Below are 19,758 nucleotides of genomic sequence, written 5' to 3'. Positions count from 1 at the left end.
GGATGAAATTCAAACTTCTAAATGTAGCAGAAAAGGCTCTTCACAATCTAGTCCCATTCTTTCTTTCCAGCCTTATCTTTAGTAATTTTTTTCCAGTCACATCTAATATTCTAGTCATATTAAATTACTAGCTGTTACTTGAACTTTGGTATGGGCATTGCTATGTATAGACCTTTGTCTAAATGCAGTTCCTTATAACTGGAAAATGTACTTACCCACCCCTTCCATCTGTCTTTTCTTCATCTTGTAAATTCTTATTTATTCTTTAAGATCAAGTACTTCTTGAACTATAAAAGTTTTTGGTGGACACTTCACCCATGCAGAGTTTAAGTCACTTCTTAAATTCTGTTCTCATAAAACTTAACTCAGACTTTTAGCACTTATCAGGTTATATTGGAATAAACTGTGTCTGTCTCCTTTGCTAGGTTGTGAGTCATTTAGGACAGGGTCTATATTTTACTGATTTCTCTTGATTGATTTTATTGCTTAGCCTGTAGTAAAAGTTGAATGATCTGTGTTTTAGGAAGATAATTTTCTCAATAGCGTGGCGGATTTTAATGTAATAAGGCCTCTGTTGTCTTTCTGGTCTGGCTTTTCTGATTTGTCTACCTGCCTGGGATTTTCAACTAGTCAGGAAATACTCATTTACTGAGTTTTTATGGTATGTTGTTGCTTTGTGTTAAGCACTGAGGATACTCTGGAAAAGAGTGTCTATTCCTATCCCTGAGAGCTCAAGTTCAGGATAGAAGGACAGCTTCTTTTAGGATTCTCAAATATAATCCACCTACTGCCTTTGGTTATCTTAATTTTTCCATTTCTCTATAATGTTCCAGAAGATAACTTAGTTCAGAACTAAAAGCATATAGCTTTTTGGTACCAAACAAGAGAAGTGTCAAGGATTTGGGGCAAGGGCATTTCACCTTTGTTTAAAAATTAGTGATGATAGTCATTCCTATTCCTACTGGCAGCCAGGGAGTCTACTCTTAGTATAGAGAAAGAGAAGTTCAGGTGTTTAATTGCACCTTGATTGTTTTGGATTTGAGAACATGAAGCCAACTGCTGAAGTGACAGGGTAGCTGAAATTTAACTTGAGCATGATTAATTAGAATATAGGTTAGGACTTTGGAGACTGAGGGTTTCAGGGCTTATTGCAGTGAATAATGATGACCTACTGCTTAATATAGTATTGTTAGTTGAATATCAGTTTTAGAATTAAAACTTTCTGTATGAGACTATTCCTCATAATGGTAACACTTTTTGAACTGAATTAAAATATCCCTGGGGGTTAACCAATGTTGGAATGATCCCTTTTTTTTTTTTTTTTCTTTTTTTTTTTCTAATTTTATTTTATTTTTAAACTTTACATAATTGTATTAGTTTTGCCAAATATCAAAATGAATCCGCCACAGGTATACATGTGTTCCCCATCCCGAACCCTCCTCCCTCCTCCCTCCCCATACCATCCCTCTGGGCCGTCCCAGTGCACCAGCCCCAAGCATCCAGCATCGTGCATCGAACCTGGACTGGCAACTCGTTTCCTACATGATATTTTACATGTTTCATTGCCATTCTCCCAAATCTTCCCACCCTCTCCCTCTCCCACAGAGTCCATAAGACTGTTCTATACATCAGTGTCTCTTTTGCTGTCTCGTATACAGAGTTATTGTTACCATCTTTCTAAATTCCATATATATGCGTTAGTATACTGTATTTATGTTTTTCCTTCTGGCTTACTTCACTCTGTATAATAGGCTCCAGTTTCATCCACCTCATTAGAACTGATTCAAATGTATTCTTTTTAATGGCTGAGTAATACTCCATTGTGTATATGTACCACAGCTTTCTTATCCATTCAAAAAATATGGAACGCTTCACGAATTTGCGTGTCATCCTTGCGCAGGGGCCATGCTAATCTTCTCTGTATCGTCCCAATTTTAGTATATGTGCTGCCGAAGCGAGCACGGAATGATCCTTTTTTAAAAAAAAGTAGATAATGGGGCCTTTGTCTTACATAAGAAATGCCCAACCAAAAAATATTTGATTTAGAAATAACCTATTATTGGAAAGAGTAACCCTGGTATTGTTCTGTATAACACCATTTGCTTATTTTTATTGCCTGAGCAATCTTATTTTGGGAATCTGTAATCTTAAGGACCACTGAGGGCAGGGGAAGAAATGTAAGAGATTTTAGATAATTTGTAGTCTGGTTAGGTAAAGTAAGAAAAGCCACGAAAATCAAGAACTGCTGAGGGCTTCTAACCTGGGGAATTGGTTCCTAAGCATGTATGCTCACCCTGTGTACTGGTCTCTTGCCTAAGTCTACCCACCCCAACCCCCTGCCATCACTTCCTGAAAATGTTTACTCCCCCTGTCCACAACCCATATTTTCACCAATTGGAAGTTATTGGGATTAACAGGGTTCTTTTAATTTTTTTTCCTTAATGCTAGGACTTCTAGGCAAAGGTAATTATTTCTGCTATAAAGTCAGAGTGATTTTATTCTGATTTCAACCTGGGATTACCTGTACTGGATGTCTTGACTTGGAAAGTTGGTAGGGATATAAGCAGTTTTAGAACAGACTTTGGAAAATTGGGCTGATTCAGTTCCCTTAACAGAGATTGCTGGAATAGAGGGTTTAGGGTCAGCACGAAGGGCAAGAAGAAAGGAGTACTAGAAAGTGTGAGGATACTGAAAGACAAACTTGGCTGGGTTTATCTTGCCACAGGAAGAAGAAGGAGATGATGACTCTCACTCTTGTCCCAGCTTTTTGGTTTCTTGATTCAGAACACAGTAATAGCGGTACCATGGTGTTATGCACTATTATAACCCTAATATACTCATTTAAGGAATATTGACTGAACACCTCCTATGTGTCAGGTAGTGTCCTAAGTGCTGCGACTACATATGTAAGCAAATAAAAATCCTTGCCTTCATGATGCTTATATTCTAAGCAAAGGTGATCAATGAGAGGGGGCAAAAGAAGAAAGAGAGCAGCATAAGGAAGAATGAGAGTACTAGAGTGGTGAAGTGGCAATTTTAAACAAAAAAGTAAGAGTAGACCTCTTTGAAAAGGTGAGTTTATTTAAGCAAAGAAACAGATGATGTGAGAGTGTAAACTGCAGATATTTGGAAGAGCCTCCAGGCAAAGAGAACAGCTAGGGCAACAGTCTTCAGGTGTGAGCATGCCTAATGTGTTGAATAACAGCGAGGAGACCAGTGTGGCTGGATGAGAGTGATTGAGTGGGAGAGCGGTAGTGGCTGAGGTCAAAGATGAGGGACCATATCACGTGGACTGGTGCAAGGTTTCTGACTTCCAGTGCCCAGTGAAGCCAGTGGAGGTTTTGAATGATATGATCTGGTGTAGTTTTTTTCATTTTGTTTTTCTTTTACCTTTTAATTTTATTATGAACATTTTTAGACATATAGAAAAGAGTGAATAGTGTGAATACCCTTAACTCTATCACCTAGAAGTATGTTTATTAACACATTGGTATAATTTGGGGGGGGAAATGTTAATTTATATTACAGATCATGAATGTAACAATACATTAATTTGTATTTTTTAACAGTAAGGACATTTTTCTATACAACCATGATACTAATTTTATATCTAACTAGACTGCTATCATAGCTCAGACCATATTTAGATTTTCCAAGTTGTCCCCCAAATGCATTTTACACCTGGTTTGTTCAAATGATGATCCAGTCAAAGACCACACAAATATAATATTTGATTTTGGGGATTTTTTTACTCTCTTTCAGTTTAGAATAATTTCCCCCACCCCTTCCATTAATGGCAGTCACTTGTTGAAGAGAAATTCCCAAAGAGGACTCCACCTTTTGGATTTATCTAATTGCTTTTTGTGGTTGGTTTAATTTGTTCTTTATCCCCTGTTTTTCTTATATGCTTGAAGTTAGGGCTAAAGGCTCGACTATGTTCAGGTAAAATATTAGTGGCAAAAATACTTCATAGGTTGTGTTATATGTTTCATATTGCATAGCATCTAATACTGACTTCTAATATTTCAGTAAGTTGATGACAATATAATCCCTCCATTATACAATGACATTTCCCCATCTTGTCAACAGCAAGTTATCTGTAGGTTGATATTTGGTAACATGTGAATATCCAGTTTTTCATCAATCTTTCATTAAGTGTAATGTAACTACATGGATGGTAGTTTTTTGAGTCAGTTATTTCCTTTGGTGTTCCAAATTGTTGGTTCACTAATTTTATCTTGCCGTCTACATTTATGAGCCATCAGTTGTCCCTTATTAACTTGAGTTGTTTGGTTATTCTGCAGTACAGTTCCTACTAGAAAGACAGACAAATACTTCATTTTTTCCCCCACATTAATTACTAGCCATCAGAGTAAGGAGTTTCTTTAGTAGACACATCTAATGGTGACATGAGTGATGTGTGTGTGAGAAAGAGACGAGAGAGACAAAAAGAGTGTGTACATATGCATTTTGACTTAGGTTTTCAAAGAATCAATATGGTTATGGTAGTAGTGGAAGTAGATAATGTTCTGAATATATTTTGAAGGTAGAGCCAATAGTATTTGCTGATGGATTAGATATAGAATGTGAGAAAGTAGAGTTAGAGACTGTCCTAAATTTTTTTTTTTGGACTGAGCAGCTAAAAAGATAGTTTTCATCATCACCTGAGATAGGGTAAATTTCAGGTGGAATGAGTTTGGAGTACTGTGGGCAGGAATCAGGAATTCAGTTTTGGGCATCTTAAGTTTGAAATACCTGTTAGAGATTCAGATATCCAAGTGGAGATGTTGAGCAAATAACTGGATATTGGATTTGGTGTGCTGGAGAAAGCACTTGAACTAGAAAGGGCTAGAGATAGAAATGTGGGTGCCAAAAGCACATAGATGATATTTAAAGTTGTGATACTGGATGAAATCATTAAGTTGGATAAGAGAACCAAAGGCTGAGCCTTGGGGTACTCTGATGTTAAAGGGCCTGGGAAAAGAGGAGGAGCCAGCAAAGGAGATATAGAAGGAACACATGTAAGGTAAGAGGAAAACAAGAATATAGTATCTTGGAAGCTAAATGGAAGAAGGAGTGATCAAGTCTGTTAAATGTCTCTGACAGGTCATTTAAGATGAGGACTGAAAAATGGATTTATTAGCAGGGAGTTCAAAACTAGCCATATTTGTAGAGTTTGAGTGATGTTAAAAGAGAATGGGAAGAATGGAATTAGAGACAATGAGAATAGACAACTCTATAAAGGAGTTGCTACAGAGAGGCACAGATAAATGGAGGGGTAACTGAGGAAGTGAACTCGAGATTTTCTTTGAAGATAGGAGAGAGACTGTTCATGTGTTGATGGGAATGATTGAACAGAAAGAAAACTGGTGATGTAGGAGAAAGAGGAGCGAATTATTGGATTAGTGTTCTTGAATAAGATAGAATGCAGCTTATAGCGTAAGTGATGGATGAACTTTATATAGGACCACAGGGAATTCACATATAATAACAGGTGGAAAGGTAGCATATGTGGGTACACTTGTTGGTAGGTGGATAGATCTGATGGTGAGAATTTGTAGAGGTCCTGTTGATTGATCCAGTTTTCATGCTGAAATAGAAAGCAAGTTCATCAGATGAGAAAGGGAATGATAGAGGAGGTATTGGAGCTTAGAAGAGAAAGTAGGAAATAGTTGCGTAAGAGAGTATGAGAGTGAATGGACTAGAGAAATAAGAGTATAATTGGCCAGTGACATTAAGGACCCACTTGAGGGTGGATATGTGAAATTAGTACTTTGAGGAGTTGTAGCTATTGGTAATATTAGAATTTAGGATATGGAGTGAATGGCTAAAATAGAGTAGAGGAGGTCTTTGCAAGAGTGGAATTCAAGGAACTAAGAAACCAGCATGTTGGAAGTATCACTAGCATGTATATGATAATCTCTAAAAATTAAGAAAGGAATAGAGTTGGAGAAAGTGACACTGAATCAAAAGCTAAGGTCATTCATTGCTAAGTAAAGGCAGTGACCCAGGGGTCCATAGATGACAACAATAATACATAACTAAAAGTGGTAGAGTACAGAACTCAGAGCTCTGTCCCTTCAGAAAAGCAACTGATGAACTGGCAAAAAAACTGTCAGTCAACTTTCACAGAACTCTGGAATTTAGTAAAAACTTAAACAACCAAGAAATGATTTGGTGAAGAAAGAAGCTGCTGTTTGGGATAAGAGAGCTCTGTGGCATTTTAAATTGCCTGCCTACTATCTCACACCCAGATTGATGGTAGCTGTGAAGATAAAAGCAGGCATTCCTACTACAGATTGCTAATGCCTGAGGATATAAAGAATTGTTCTCAAAGAATTTGGCCTGTCTGGCTACTCCCTGAAGGATTGGTGCAAGGGCTTGTCTTTGTTTTGCCTGACTGGGAGCATCCCTCGGGCTAGGGTGAAAGTGAGGTCGTTCAGTCTTGTCCCACTCTTTGCAACCTCATGGACTATAGCCTACTAGCCTACTAAGCTTCTCCGTCCATGGGATTTTCCAGGCAAGAATACTGGAGTGGGTTGCCATTTCCTTCTCTAGGAGATCTTCCCGACCCAGGGATTGAACCCCAGTCTCCCACATTGTAGGCAGATGCTTTACCATCTAAGCCACCAGGGAGTCCAGGGAAGATCCCATCCGTGGGAATCTCCTAAAAATACCTTTTGGATAATGGTATACCCTGCCACACAGTGTCCAGTGGTGCCTTATATAGTCTGAGGAGCAGAAACAGAAAAGAATGAAGAAAAATATTAGAGCCTAACAGACCTATGGGATACCATCAAGTATACCAATATGTGAGGAGTTCCTTGGCTGTCCAGTGGTTAGGACTTGATGCTTTCACTGCCGTGACCCTGGGTTCAATCCCTGTTTAGAGAACTAAGATCCCATATATGGTGTAACCAAAAAAAAAAAAAAGTGTGTCAGTATGTATATTGTGGAGTCCAAGAGGTAGAGGGGAGAGAGAGAGAAAAGGACAGCATATTTGAAAAAATAATGGTGGAAACCTTCTCAAATTTGATGAAATATATGAATCTACACATCTAAGAAACTTGAGGAACACCACATGGGATAAACTCAGATCCATACTGAGACACATTATAGTCAAATTATAATATAGTATATTTTATATATATATATATATATATATAAAATAGTCAAAGACAGAATCTTGAAAGCAGCAAAACAGATGTGACTCATTCATACAAGTGACCTCAATAAGATTGACAGCTGATTTCTTCAGAAGGCAGTGGAATGGACTATGTAAAGTATTGAAAGAATGAAACCAAGAATTCTATATCCAACAAAACTATCCTTCAAAAATGAGAGATTATGATATTCCAAAATAAAAGCTGGGGGAGTTCATTGCTAGCAGACCTGCCCTACAAGAAATGCTAAAGTGAGTCCTTTGGATTGAAATGAAAGGACACTAGACAGTAACTTCAAGCCATATGAAAAAATAAAGAACATTAGTAAATGTAACTACATAGCTAAATATAAAAGCCAATATTATTGTAATTTTTGATTTGTAGTTTCTCCTTTTTTCTGATATGATTTAAAAGACAAAAGAATAAAACAAAAATTATAATCTAGTTGACACACAATGTGTGACAATATAAAAGGGGGAAGGATAGAGGTTTATAGATGCACAGTTTGTATAATATTGAAGCTAAGTTGATATTAATTCAAAATATGTTATTATAAGTTTAGAATGTTAATTGTTAACACTCAAGGTGACCATTAAGAAAATACTTAAAAAATAAATAGAAGAGGAAAGAAACAGGGAATTTAAAAAAATACTAAAAAAGTGATGGAGGAAATGAGAAACAGTAAAATAAGACAGGAAACAGTAAATGGCAGAAGTCCTTCCTCATTACCAATTATTTAAATGCAAATGGGTTAAACTTTGCAATTAAAAAGCAGCATTTGGCAGAATGTATAAAAAAGCAAGATCCAGACCCACCAAGATCACATGACTTTTCTATAGTGTTAAAATTCATTGTAATAAAATGAGAGGGGGAAAAAAGCATGATTCAACTATATGTTATCTATAAGAGACTTACTTTAAGATCCAAAGATACAAATATATTGGAAGCGAAAGTATGTAAATAGATAACCAATGCAAACAGTATCCAGGAGAGATGGGGTTGCTATATAGACTTTTAAGTCAAATTTTTTTATAATAGATATCAAAAGACATATATTGATAAAGGGTCAGCCTATCAAGAACATAAAGCAGTTAATAACTGTATATGCACCAAACAGAGCCTCAAAATATATGAAGCAAACATTAGCAGGGTTGAAGGGGGAAATAGACAGTTCTACAGTAACTATTGGATATTTCCATACCCCACTCTCATTAGTGGATAGAAAAATTTAGACAAATTATCAGAGAGGAAATAGAGGACTTGAGCAACACTGTAAACCAGTTAGACTTAACAGACATATATAGAACAGTCCATTGGACAACAGTAGATTACACATTCTTCTCTAGTACACATGGAACATTCTCCAGGATAGACCTTATATTAGACAACAGAACAAGTCTCAATACATTTATAACATTGAAATCATGCAAAATATTTTCTTGGACCACAGCGGAATGAAACTAGATCACAAGAATAGTGAAGGATAGGAGCAATAGAAAATTCAAAGCTGGGTGGGCTTTAGGGAGCATGATGGAGAGTAGTCTGAAAACAAATATAAAAAAAAAGATGATTCATACCCTACCTCCAGTCCTAGTATTGTGAGGGGTCCAGGGAAAATAGCCATCACTTGACTGGGTTACAGTGGGAGTGGTGTTCCTAGTGAATGCTAGGCTCTGTTCAAATGTTAAGGTGAAAGGGGGGAGGAGAGGTTGAGAGGATACATTTAGAGAAGAGTTTCAAGGCATAGGGGGTTTTGCTGAGGATGGGTCCTGAATTCCAGAGGATTCCATAGAAGTTCTTTAAGAATGTGGATGCATGAGAGAGGACAGAACAGGGATTGTGCAGAGCGATATGAAGATCAGAGTACAGGAATTGACATTTGACCCTGAGAGTTGGAGGCTTCTTGTGGCACACTTAAGCAGAGTTAATGGGGGAAATGTGAATATTCCTGGTGGATTCAAGTCAGTGAGCTTTTGTGGTTTTGCTCTGAAACCATGACCACCATTTGTTTTCATGGAAAAAATGTTTTGATACTAAAATAGCCATTTAAAAACAATTAAAATCAAACTGTTGTTGAGGACTTAATCTGTCTTAAAAATCATGGTGAAATAATGCCTTTTAAAATGTATTTGTTAGTTTCATTAGCTTCATATGTGCATAACACATATCACAATTATGGGAGGAGGTTTACTCATAAAGATCAGTGTTGAGTAGAAGCAGAACATGGGGGGGTGGTCCTAAGATGGCAGAGGAATAGGACGGGGAGACCACTTTCTCCCCCACAAATTCATCAAAAGAATATTTAAACGCTGAGTAAATTCCACAAAACAACTTCTGAATGCTGGCAGAGGACTGCAGGCACCCAGAAAAACAGCCCAGTGTCTTTGAAAGGAGGTAGGAAAAAATATAAAAGACAAAAAAAAAGACAAAAGAGGTAGGGATGGAGCTCCATCCCGGGAAGGGAGTCTTAAAAAGAGAGAAGTTTCCAAACACCAGGAAACACTCTCACTGTGGCGAGCCTTGGAACCACAGAGGGCAACATAACCAGGAGGAAAAATAAATAAATAATTAAAACCCACAGATTACGTGCCCAACAGTAACTCCCCCAGCGGAGAAGCAGTGCAGACGCCTGCACCCCCACTAGCAAGCAGGGGCTGGGGAGGGAGGCCCCGGGCTGCATTGGTTAGAGTAAGAACTGGGCCTGAATGCCCCAAGAGCAATCTGAGGGAACTAACTTGGGCTAGCAAACCAGACTGTGGGATAGCTACCACGCGAAAAGCCCTAACCTAAGACACCACCAGGCCTGCTCACAGAACAAAGGACTGAGCAGAGCTAGCCGGCTGCAGACCATCCCCCTCCGGTGACAGGCAGCCAGAGCTGGAAGGGGGCAATCACAGCCCCAGAGAGACATTAACTACCAAACTGCAAGCAGGCTTCTTTGCTAACTAAGACTTCTTGGGGTTCTGGACGGTCAACATCCGCCTGAGAAGGTGCGCCAGCTGTACAGCCAGAAAACCTGAGTGGCAGGGATGGGGGAGGCAATAAGTCGCAGCGACCGTGCTCACCAAACACCTGAACTGCTCGGACCTGGGAAGGGCACAAAACGCAGGCCCAACCGAGTCTGCACCTCTGAGGACTACCTGAGTGCCTGAACCTGAGTGGCTTAGATCTAGGAGGTCCATGCAGCCCAGGGCAAGCCTCCGATGGTTCCCAGTGGTGCAACCTAGAGCCTAAGCAGTGTGGGCAGGGAGGGCTCATGCGCCGTGAGCGGGGGCAGGCCCAGTGTGGTTGAGACACTGTGAGCACATGCCAGTGTTATTTGTTTGCAGCGTCCCTCCCTCCCCACAGTGTGACTGAACAAGTGAGCCTAAAAAAGTGTCCACCACGTCCCCCTTGTGTCAGGGCAGAAATGAGACACTGGAGACCAGCAAACAGAAGAGCCTTGGAAGTGACAGGTGCAATAGATTAAAACCCTGTAGTTAGTACCGACTACATAGGAAGGGGTCTATAGATCTTGAGAAATATAAGCCGGACCAAGGAACTATCTGAAAATGAACTCACCCCACACTGCCCACAACACCACCAGAGAAAGTCCTAGATATATTTTTTCTATTTTTACTATCATTCTTTTTTTTAAGTCCTCTATTACTCCTTTAATTTTCATTTTTATAACCTACTATTACTTTGCAAAAAAAAGAGACCCTATTTTTTTAAAGCAAACTTCATATATATATATATATATTTATAATTTTTGTGACTTTGTTTTTTTCTTTTTTTTTCCTTTAATATTGTATTTTTGAAAAGCCAACCTCTACTCTAGATTTTTAATTTTTGCTTTTTGGTATTTGTTATCAATTTTGTACCTTTAAGAACCCAATCTTCAGTACTCATTTTTACTTGGGAGCGAGATTACTGGCTTGACTGCTCTCTCCCCCTTTGGACTCTCCTTTTTCTCCACCAGGTCACCTCTATCTCCTCCCTCCCCCTTTTCTTCTCTACCCAACTCTGTGAATCTCTTTGTGTGTTCCAGACGGTGGAGAACACTTAGGGAACTGCTTAGTGGCTGGATCTGTCTCTCTCCTTTTGATTCCCCCCTTTATCCTCCTAGCCACCTCTGTCTCCATCTTCCCTCTTCTCTTCTCTGTATAACTCTGTGAACATCTCTGAGCGGTCCAGACTGTGGAGCCCACATAAGGAAGTGATTACTGGCTAGCTTGCTGTCTCCTCTTTTGATTCCACCTCATCTCATTGGGGTCACCTCTAACTCCCTCCTCCCTCATCTATTCTCCATGTAAATCTGTGAACCTCTCTGAGTGTCCCTAACTGTGGAGAAACTTTTCATCTTTAACGTAGATGTTTTATCAATGGTGCTGTATAGATGGAGAAGTCTTGAGACTACTGTAAAAATAAGACTGAAAACCAGAAGCAGGAGGCTTAAGTCCAAATCCTGAGGACACCAGAGAACTCCTGACTCCAGGGAACATTAATTGACAGATGCTCAGCAAACACCTCCATACCTACACTGAAACCAAGCACCACCCAAGGGCCAACAAGTTCCAGAGCAAGACATACCATGCAAATTCTCCAGCAACACAGGAACACAGCCCTGAGCTTCAATATACAGGCTGCCCAAAGTTACTCCAAACCCACTGACATCTCATAACTCATTACTGGACACTTCATTGCACTCCAGAGGGAAGAAATCCAGCTCCACCCACCAGAACACTGACACAAGCTTCCCTAACCAGGAAACCTTGACTAGCCACCCATACAACCCCACCCACAGTGAGGAAACTCCACAATGAAGAGAACTCCACAAACTGCCAGAATACAGAAAGGCCACCCCAAACACAGCAAAATAAACAAGATGAAGAGAAAAATAAACAAGATGATGAGGAATACACAGCAGGTAAAGGAACAGGATAAATGCCCGCCAAATCAAACAAAAGAGGAAGAGATAGGGAATCTACCTGATAAAGAATTCCGAATAATGATAGTGAAAATGATCCAAAATCTTGAAAATAAAATAGAATCACAGATAAATAGCCTGGAGACAAGGATTGAAAAGATGCAAAAAAGGTTTAACAAGGACCTAGAAGAAATGAAAAAGTGAATATATAATGAATAATGCAATAAATGAGGTCAAAAACACTCTGGAGGCAACAAATAGTAGAATAACGGAGGCAGAAGATAGGATTAGTGAAATAGAAGATAGAATGGTAGAAATAAATGAATCAGAGAGGAAAAAAGAAAAACGAATTAAAAAAAAATGAGGACAATCTCAGAGACCTCTGGGACAATGTTAAACGCCCCAACATTCAAATCACAGGAGTCCCAGAAGAAGAAGACAAAAAGACCATGAGAAAATACTTGAGATAATAGTTGAAAACTTCTCTAAAATGGGGAAGGAAATAATCACCCAAGTCCAAGAAACCCAGAGAGTCCCAAACAGGATAAACCCAAGGTGAAACGCCCCAACAAATATTAATCAAATTAACAAAGATCAAACACAAAGAAAAAATATTAAAAGCAGCAAGGGAAAAACAACAAATAACACACAAGGGGGTTCCCATAAGGATAACAGCTGATCTTTCAATAGAAACTCTTCAGGCCAGGAGGGAATGGCAGGACGTACTTAAAGTGATGAAAGAAAATAACCTACAGCCCAGATTACTGTACCCAGCAAGGATCTCATTCAAATATGAAGGAGAATTCAAAAGCTTTACAGACAAGCAAAAGCTGAGAGAATTCGACACCACCAAACCAGCTCTCCAACAAATGCTAAAGGATCTTCTCTAGACAGGAAACACAAAAAGGGTGTATAAACTGGAACCCAAAACAATAAAGTAAATGGCAATGGGATCATACTTATCAGTAATTACCTTAAATATAAATGGGTTGAATGCCCCAACCAAAAGACAAAGACTGGCTGAATGGATACAAAAACAAGACCCTTATATATGTTGTCTACAAGAGGCCCACCTCAAAACAGGGGACACATACAGACTGAAAGTGAAGGGCTGGAAAAAGATATTTGATGCAAATAGAGACCAAAAGAAAGCAGGAGTAGCAATACTCATATCAGATAAAAAAGACTTTAAAACAAAGGCTGTGAAAAGAGACAAGGACACTACATAATGATCAAAGGATCAATCCAAGAAATAGATATAACAATTATAAATATATATGCACCCAACATAGGAGCACTACAATATGTAAGACATATGCTAACAAGTATGAAAGGGGAAATTAACAATAACACAATAATAGTGGCAGGCTTTAATACCCCACTCACACCTATGGATAGATCAACTAAACAGAAAATTAACAAGGAAACACAAACTTTAAATGATACAATAGACCAGTTAGACTTAATTGATATCTATAAGGCATTTCACCCCAAAACAATGAACTTCACCTTTTTCTCAAGGGCACACAGAACCTTCTCCAGGATAGATCACATCCTGGGCCATTAATCTAGCCTTTGTAAATTCAAAAAAATTGAAATCATTCCAAGCATCTTTTCTGACCACAATGCAGCAAGATTAGATCTCAATTACAGGAGAAAAACTATTAAAAATGGCAACATATGGAGGCTGAACAACACGTTGCTGAATAACCAACAAATCACAGAAGAAATCAAAAAATGCATAGAAACGAATGAAAATGAAAACACAACAACCCCAAATCTGTGGGATACTGTAAAAGCAGTGCTAAGGGGAAGGTTCATAGCAATACAGGCATACCTCAAGAAATAAGAAAAAAGTCAAATAAATAACCTAACTCTACACCTAACAACTAGAAAAGGAAGAAATGAAGAACCCAAGGGTTAGTAGAAGGAAAGAAATCTTAAAAATTAGGGCAGAAATCAATGCAAAAGAAACAAAAGAGACCATAGCAAAAATCAACAAAGCCAAAAGCTGGTTCTTTGAGAGGATAAATAAAATTGACAAACCATTAGCTAAACTCATCAGGAAACAAAGGGAGAAAAATCAAATCAATAAAATTAGAAATGAAAATGGAGAGATCACAACAGACAACACAGAAATACAAAGGATTATAAGAGACTACTATCAGCAATTATATGCCAATAAAATGGACAACTTGGAAGAAATGGGCAAATTCTTAGAAAAGTACAACTTTCCAAGACTGGACCAGGAAGAAATAGAAAATCTTAACAGACCCATCACAAGCACAGAAATTGAAACTGTAATCAGAAATCTTCCAGCAAACAAAAGCCCAGGTCCAGACGGCTTCACAGCTCAATTCTATCAAAAATTTAGAGAAGAGCTAACACCTATCCTACTCAAACTCTTCCAGAAAATTGCAGAGGAAGGTAAACTTCCAAACTCATTCTATGAGGCCACCATCACCCTAATCCCAAAACCTGACAAAGATCCCACAAAAAAAGAAAACTACAGGCCAGTATCACTGATGAACATAGATGCAAAAATCCTTAACAAAATTCTAGCAATCAGAATCCAACAACACATTAAAAAGATCATACATCATGACCAAGTGGGCTTTATCCCAGGGATGCAAGGATTCTTCAATATCTGCAAATTAATCAATGTAATACACCACAGTAACAAATTGAAAAATAAAAGCCATATGATTATCTCAATAGATGTAGAGAAAGCCTTTGACAAAATTCAACATCCATTTATGATAAAAACTCTCCAGAAAGCAGGAATAGAAGGAACATACCTCAACATAATAAAAGCTATATATGACAAACCCACAGCAAACATTATCCTCAATGATGAAAAATTGAAAGCATTTCCCCTAAAGCCAGGAACAAGACAAGGGTGCCCACTCTCACCACTACTATTCAACGTAGTTTTGAAAGTTTTGGCTATAGCAGTCAGAGCAGAAAAAGAAATAAAAGGAATCCAAATTGGAAAAGAAGAAGTAAAACTCTCACTGTTTGCAGATGACATGATCCTCTACATAGAAAACCCTAAAGACTCCACCAGAAAATTACTAGAGCTAATCAATGAATATAGTAAAGTTGCAGGATATAAAATCAACACACAGAAATCCCTTGCATTCCTATTCACTAATAATGAGAAAATAGAGAAATTAAGGAAACAATTCCATTCACCATTGCAACGAAAAGAATAAAATACTTAGGAATATATCTACCTAAAGAAACTAAAGACCTATATGTAGAAAACTATAAAACACTGGTGAAAGAAATCAAAGAGGACACTAATAGATGGAGAAATATACCATGTTCATGGATCGGAAGAATCAATAGAGTGAAAATGAGTATACTACCCAAAGCAATCTATAGATTCAATGCAATCCCTATCAAGCTACCAACAGTATTTTTCACAGAGCTAGAACAAATAATTTCACAATTTGTATGGAAATATGAAAAACCTTGAATAGCCAAAGCAATCTTGAGAAAGAAGAATGGAACTGGAGGAATCAGCCTGCCTGACTTCAGACTCTACTACAAAGCCACAGTCATCAAGACAGTATGGTACTGGCACAAAGACAGGATATAGATCACTGGAACAAAATAGAAAGCCCAGAGATAGATCCATGTACCTATGGACACCTTATCTTTGACAAAGGAGGCAAGAATATACAATGGAGAAAAGACAATCTCTTTAACAAGTGGTGCTGGGAAAACTGATCAACCACTTGTAGAAGAATGGAATAAGAACACCTTCTAATACCACACACAAAAATAAACCCAAAGTAGATTAAAGATCTAAATGTAAGACCAGAAACTATAAAACTCCTAGAGGAGAACATAGGCAAAACACTCTCTGACATAAATCACAGCAGGATCCTCTACGACCCACCTCCCAGAATATTGGAAATAAAAGGAAAAATTAACAAACGGGACCTAATCAATTCCAGAAAAATAAACGACCCAATCAAAAAATAGGCCAAAGAACTAAACAGACATTTTTCCAAAGAAGACATACAGATGGCTAACAAACACATGAAAAGATGCTCAACATCACTCATTATCAGAGAAATGCAAATCAAAACCACAATGAGGTACCATTTCACACTAGTCAGAATGGCTGCTATCCAAAGTCTACAAGCAATAAATGCTGGAGAGGGTGTGGAGAAAAGGGAACCCTCTGACACTGTTGGTGGGAATGCAAACTGGTACAGCCACTATGGAGAACAGTGTGGAGATTCCTTAAGAAACTGGAAATAGAACTGCCTTATGACCCAGCAATCCCACTGCTGGGCATACACACTGAGGAAACCAGAATGGAAAGAGACACGTGTACCCCAATGTTCATCGCAGCACTGTTTATAATAGCCAGGACATGGAAGCAACCTAGATGTCCATCAGCAGATGAATGGATAAGAAAGCAGTGGTACATATACACAATGGAGTACTACTCAGCCATTAAAAAGAATACATTTGAATCAGTTCTAATGAGGTGGATGAAACTGGAGCCTATTATACAGAGTGAAGTAAGCCAGAAAGAAAAACACCAATACAGTGAAAGTGAAAGTGAAGTCGCTCAGTCGTGCCTGACTCTTTGCGACCCCATGGACTGTAGCCTATCAGGCTCCTCCATCCATGGGATTTTCCAGGCAACAGTGCTGGAGTGGACTGCTATTTCCTTCTCCAGGGGATCTTCCTGACCCAGGAATCGAACCCAGGTCTCCCGCATTGCAGGCAGATGCTTTACCATCTGAGCCACCATACTAACGCATATATATGGAATTTAGAAAGATGGTAACGATAACCGTGTATGCGAGACAGCAAAAGAGACACAGATGTATAGAACAATCTTTTGGACTCTGTGGGAGAGGGAGAGGGTAGGACTATTTGGGTGAATGGCACTGAAACATGTATAATATCATATAAGAAACAAATTGCCAGTCCAGGTTCGATACAGGATGCTTGGGGCTCATGCACTGGGATGACCCAGAGGGATGGTACAGGAGGGAGGTGGGAGGGGGGTTCAGGAATGGGGAACACATGTATGCCTGTGGCAGATTCATGTTGATGTGTGGCAGAACCAATACAATATTGTAAAGTAATTAGCCTCCAATAAAATAAATTAAAACAAAAGAAGCAGAACATAATGTATTGTCACCATTTGCTTTTTATTTGCATTGGGCCATTTAGTAATTGCCAGTTGTCCTCACTTCATTCTTCTATTCATCTGACCCCAAGCCATTTAAAAATTAAGCGCAAGTCATCTTGATGACAGAGATCCATCTGTTTCTCTGTAGGACCAATAGAGCTGGCCTGGGATTGGTCATTCCTAGTTTTAAAATGTTTGATTATCCATGTGTAATAAATATCGTAGTAGCAGTGTTAATCCCTCAGTGGTGTCCGACTCTTTGCAACCCCATGGGCTGCAGCCAGCCAGGTTCCTCTGTCCATGGGATTCTCCAGGCAAGAATACCAGAGTGGATTGTCATTTCCTCCTCCAGGGGCTCTTCTCAGCCCAGGAATGAAACCTAGGTCTCCTGCATTATTGGCAGATTCTTTACTGTCTGAGCTACCAGGGAAGAAGTACAGACACCCGTTTTGAAGGGGAAGTCAGCTGACAAGCAGATATACTTAGCACAGAACCCAAGAAATACAAGAACTGGGAGAAGAGTATAAAGCAGACACAGATGGTTCCACACTTCCAAATTTGTCAGTCTTGTCTATCTGCAACTCCACTGAGAAGTACTTGAAAAAGCAAGTTAAGAAAACCCACATATAAACAGAAACCCAAGTATTATGCAGTATAAAATCTCACAAGTTTCAGATTTTATTCAAATATTAGCGTGTGTCCATTTTTGAAACTGTGTTTCTTGTGTTCATCAGTTGTACCAATGTGAAAAGAGATAGTCACATGATTATATTTGTCCTGAATTCGGATGTTATTCATGTTCAGGAAGAGCAATGAAGCTTATTTTTGCCCTAGAGTTATTTGGTCTAATTGTTCTTAATTATTGGTAGATTAAAAAGATAGATTTTAGTTGTACTTTTTGCACTAAATAGAAACTTTTCTTTTGTTTTTCAAGGAACCAAATGGAGAGACTCCTTCATCTTTATACAGAGTTGCAGCCGTACTTCTACAATTTAACCTTATTGATTTAGATGATCTTTATGTACATGTAAGTTAAGTGGGTTGCTAAGAATATTTGGTTATTCATCCCAGGGGTGGGGAAGAGGAGGAGGTAGCCATATAGCACTCCAAGATTGGTTCTAGACTCTCAAGTCTTAATTTTTGAAGCCCTATTACATTATTGCTTTGTGTTTGCTTTTTAAAGTGAATGAATTTAGTTTATTGGAACCATGGAAATGAAATACCTTTTGTCATTGCTACAGAATTCAAGGTGGACTGTGAAGTTAAAGTTCTTAATTGTCATCAAGGCATATGTCATGGAGAGAGAGGCCAAGTTCTAATCAATGTGGTTTTAGACTTCTGTATTATATACGGATTATGGGAAATATGGGATTAACTAAATAGTTCTTCCTTTTCCTCTAAATGTTAATTTTGAGGATTCAGGATGAATTTGGTACTTTTCATGTACTTTTAAAAGATAGCTTCTCTGGTGTTTTTTATTGCAGGATCTAGAGGAATGTGTAGGTGGTTGTGATAGATGACCTCTAGTTTAGCAACAGCTTAGCCTGTCAGTTTGAAAACACTAGGTTTGTAGTATAGAATTTCTTGTTTTATTAGGTTGTGCGTTAGGATATCTATGAACTGTTCAAAACTGACATCATCTTCACTGCCTTTGAAATCATTTTCTAACTTCTAACTTCCTTGCCTGTCATTACATATTATGGTTACAGAGCTGAATGAAATTTCATCAGTCTCTTGGAAGCAGTCATAGTCTAGCAAGGGAGAAAACATTTTGCATTCTATAAGTACTTTATTGGAAATAGTCACATAGTGCTTTGAGGGCTCAAAATAGGTAGTGACCATCTCTGTCATTGAGGGATTTTGAAAGGCTTCTCCAAACTACTGACATTCAACTGGGAACTTGATAGATGAGTAGGTGTTGGCCAGGCTTAAATAGGTGGAAAGCATTGTAGGTAGAATTAACTGAATATAAAGGCAAGAGGTTTGAAAAGATTTAATTATCCCCTTAGGGGAACACTGAGAAGCTCACAGTGGTTGGAGCCTAGGATGATATGTAGGGGAAATGAGGATGGAGAAGTAGACTGGAGGCCAAACTGTGAAGGGCTGTTAGGGGCCATGGTAAGGAGTTTGGATTTTTTTCTTGTTGATAGTAGACAGCCATTCAAGATTTAGTGTAGACAAGGATGTACAAACTGAAAACATGAAAAACTGGTTAGAAAAAGAAGAATCTGAAGACATAAGTATGAGTTTATACAGGCAAATGTAGACTTTTAGAACAAATGGAAAGTACAAAAATGATGATAGATTTATTACTGATATTTTTCAGCTTAATTATAAATATAAGCAGAGTTTAAAAGTATTCCTGTTAAAGTGACAGGGATTTTCAGATGGGATTAAAAACCAGTTTATTGTTTACATGAGACTTCTAAAACCTAAGGGCAAAGAAAGGTTGAAAGTAAAAGGGTGGGAAAATATACCAGGGAAATTATTCTTGTCAGACAGAACAGAGAATCACTTTATAA

At 38.4% G+C, this 19,758-nt stretch overlaps 1 protein-coding gene and 1 non-coding gene across 17 annotated transcripts in view; one reads left to right on the top strand and one right to left on the bottom strand.

The window, feature by feature from the left end:
* The window catches only part of THOC2 (THO complex subunit 2), a 118,534-nt gene that overhangs the window by 43,004 nt on the left and 55,772 nt on the right, over positions 1-19,758 (top strand). For all 16 annotated transcript variants that reach the window (XM_005227456.5, XM_024987826.2, XM_005227455.5 and 13 more), the window contains exon 9: positions 18,171-18,263. In XM_005227456.5, coding sequence (XP_005227513.1) covers positions 18,171-18,263 — 93 coding nt within the window. The remainder of the gene's footprint in view (positions 1-18,170; positions 18,264-19,758) is intronic.
* Positions 1,856-1,962, bottom strand: LOC112445287 (U6 spliceosomal RNA). The gene has a single exon (XR_003033644.1). It is a non-coding gene; the product is annotated as a U6 spliceosomal RNA (small nuclear RNA).

This window comes from Bos taurus, chromosome X, assembly GCF_002263795.3.
Source record: "Bos taurus isolate L1 Dominette 01449 registration number 42190680 breed Hereford chromosome X, ARS-UCD2.0, whole genome shotgun sequence".
Taxonomy (NCBI): Eukaryota; Metazoa; Chordata; class Mammalia; order Artiodactyla; family Bovidae; genus Bos; species Bos taurus.
The sequence above is the reverse complement of the archived record's forward strand: the minus strand, read 5'-3'. Positions and strand labels throughout refer to the sequence as shown.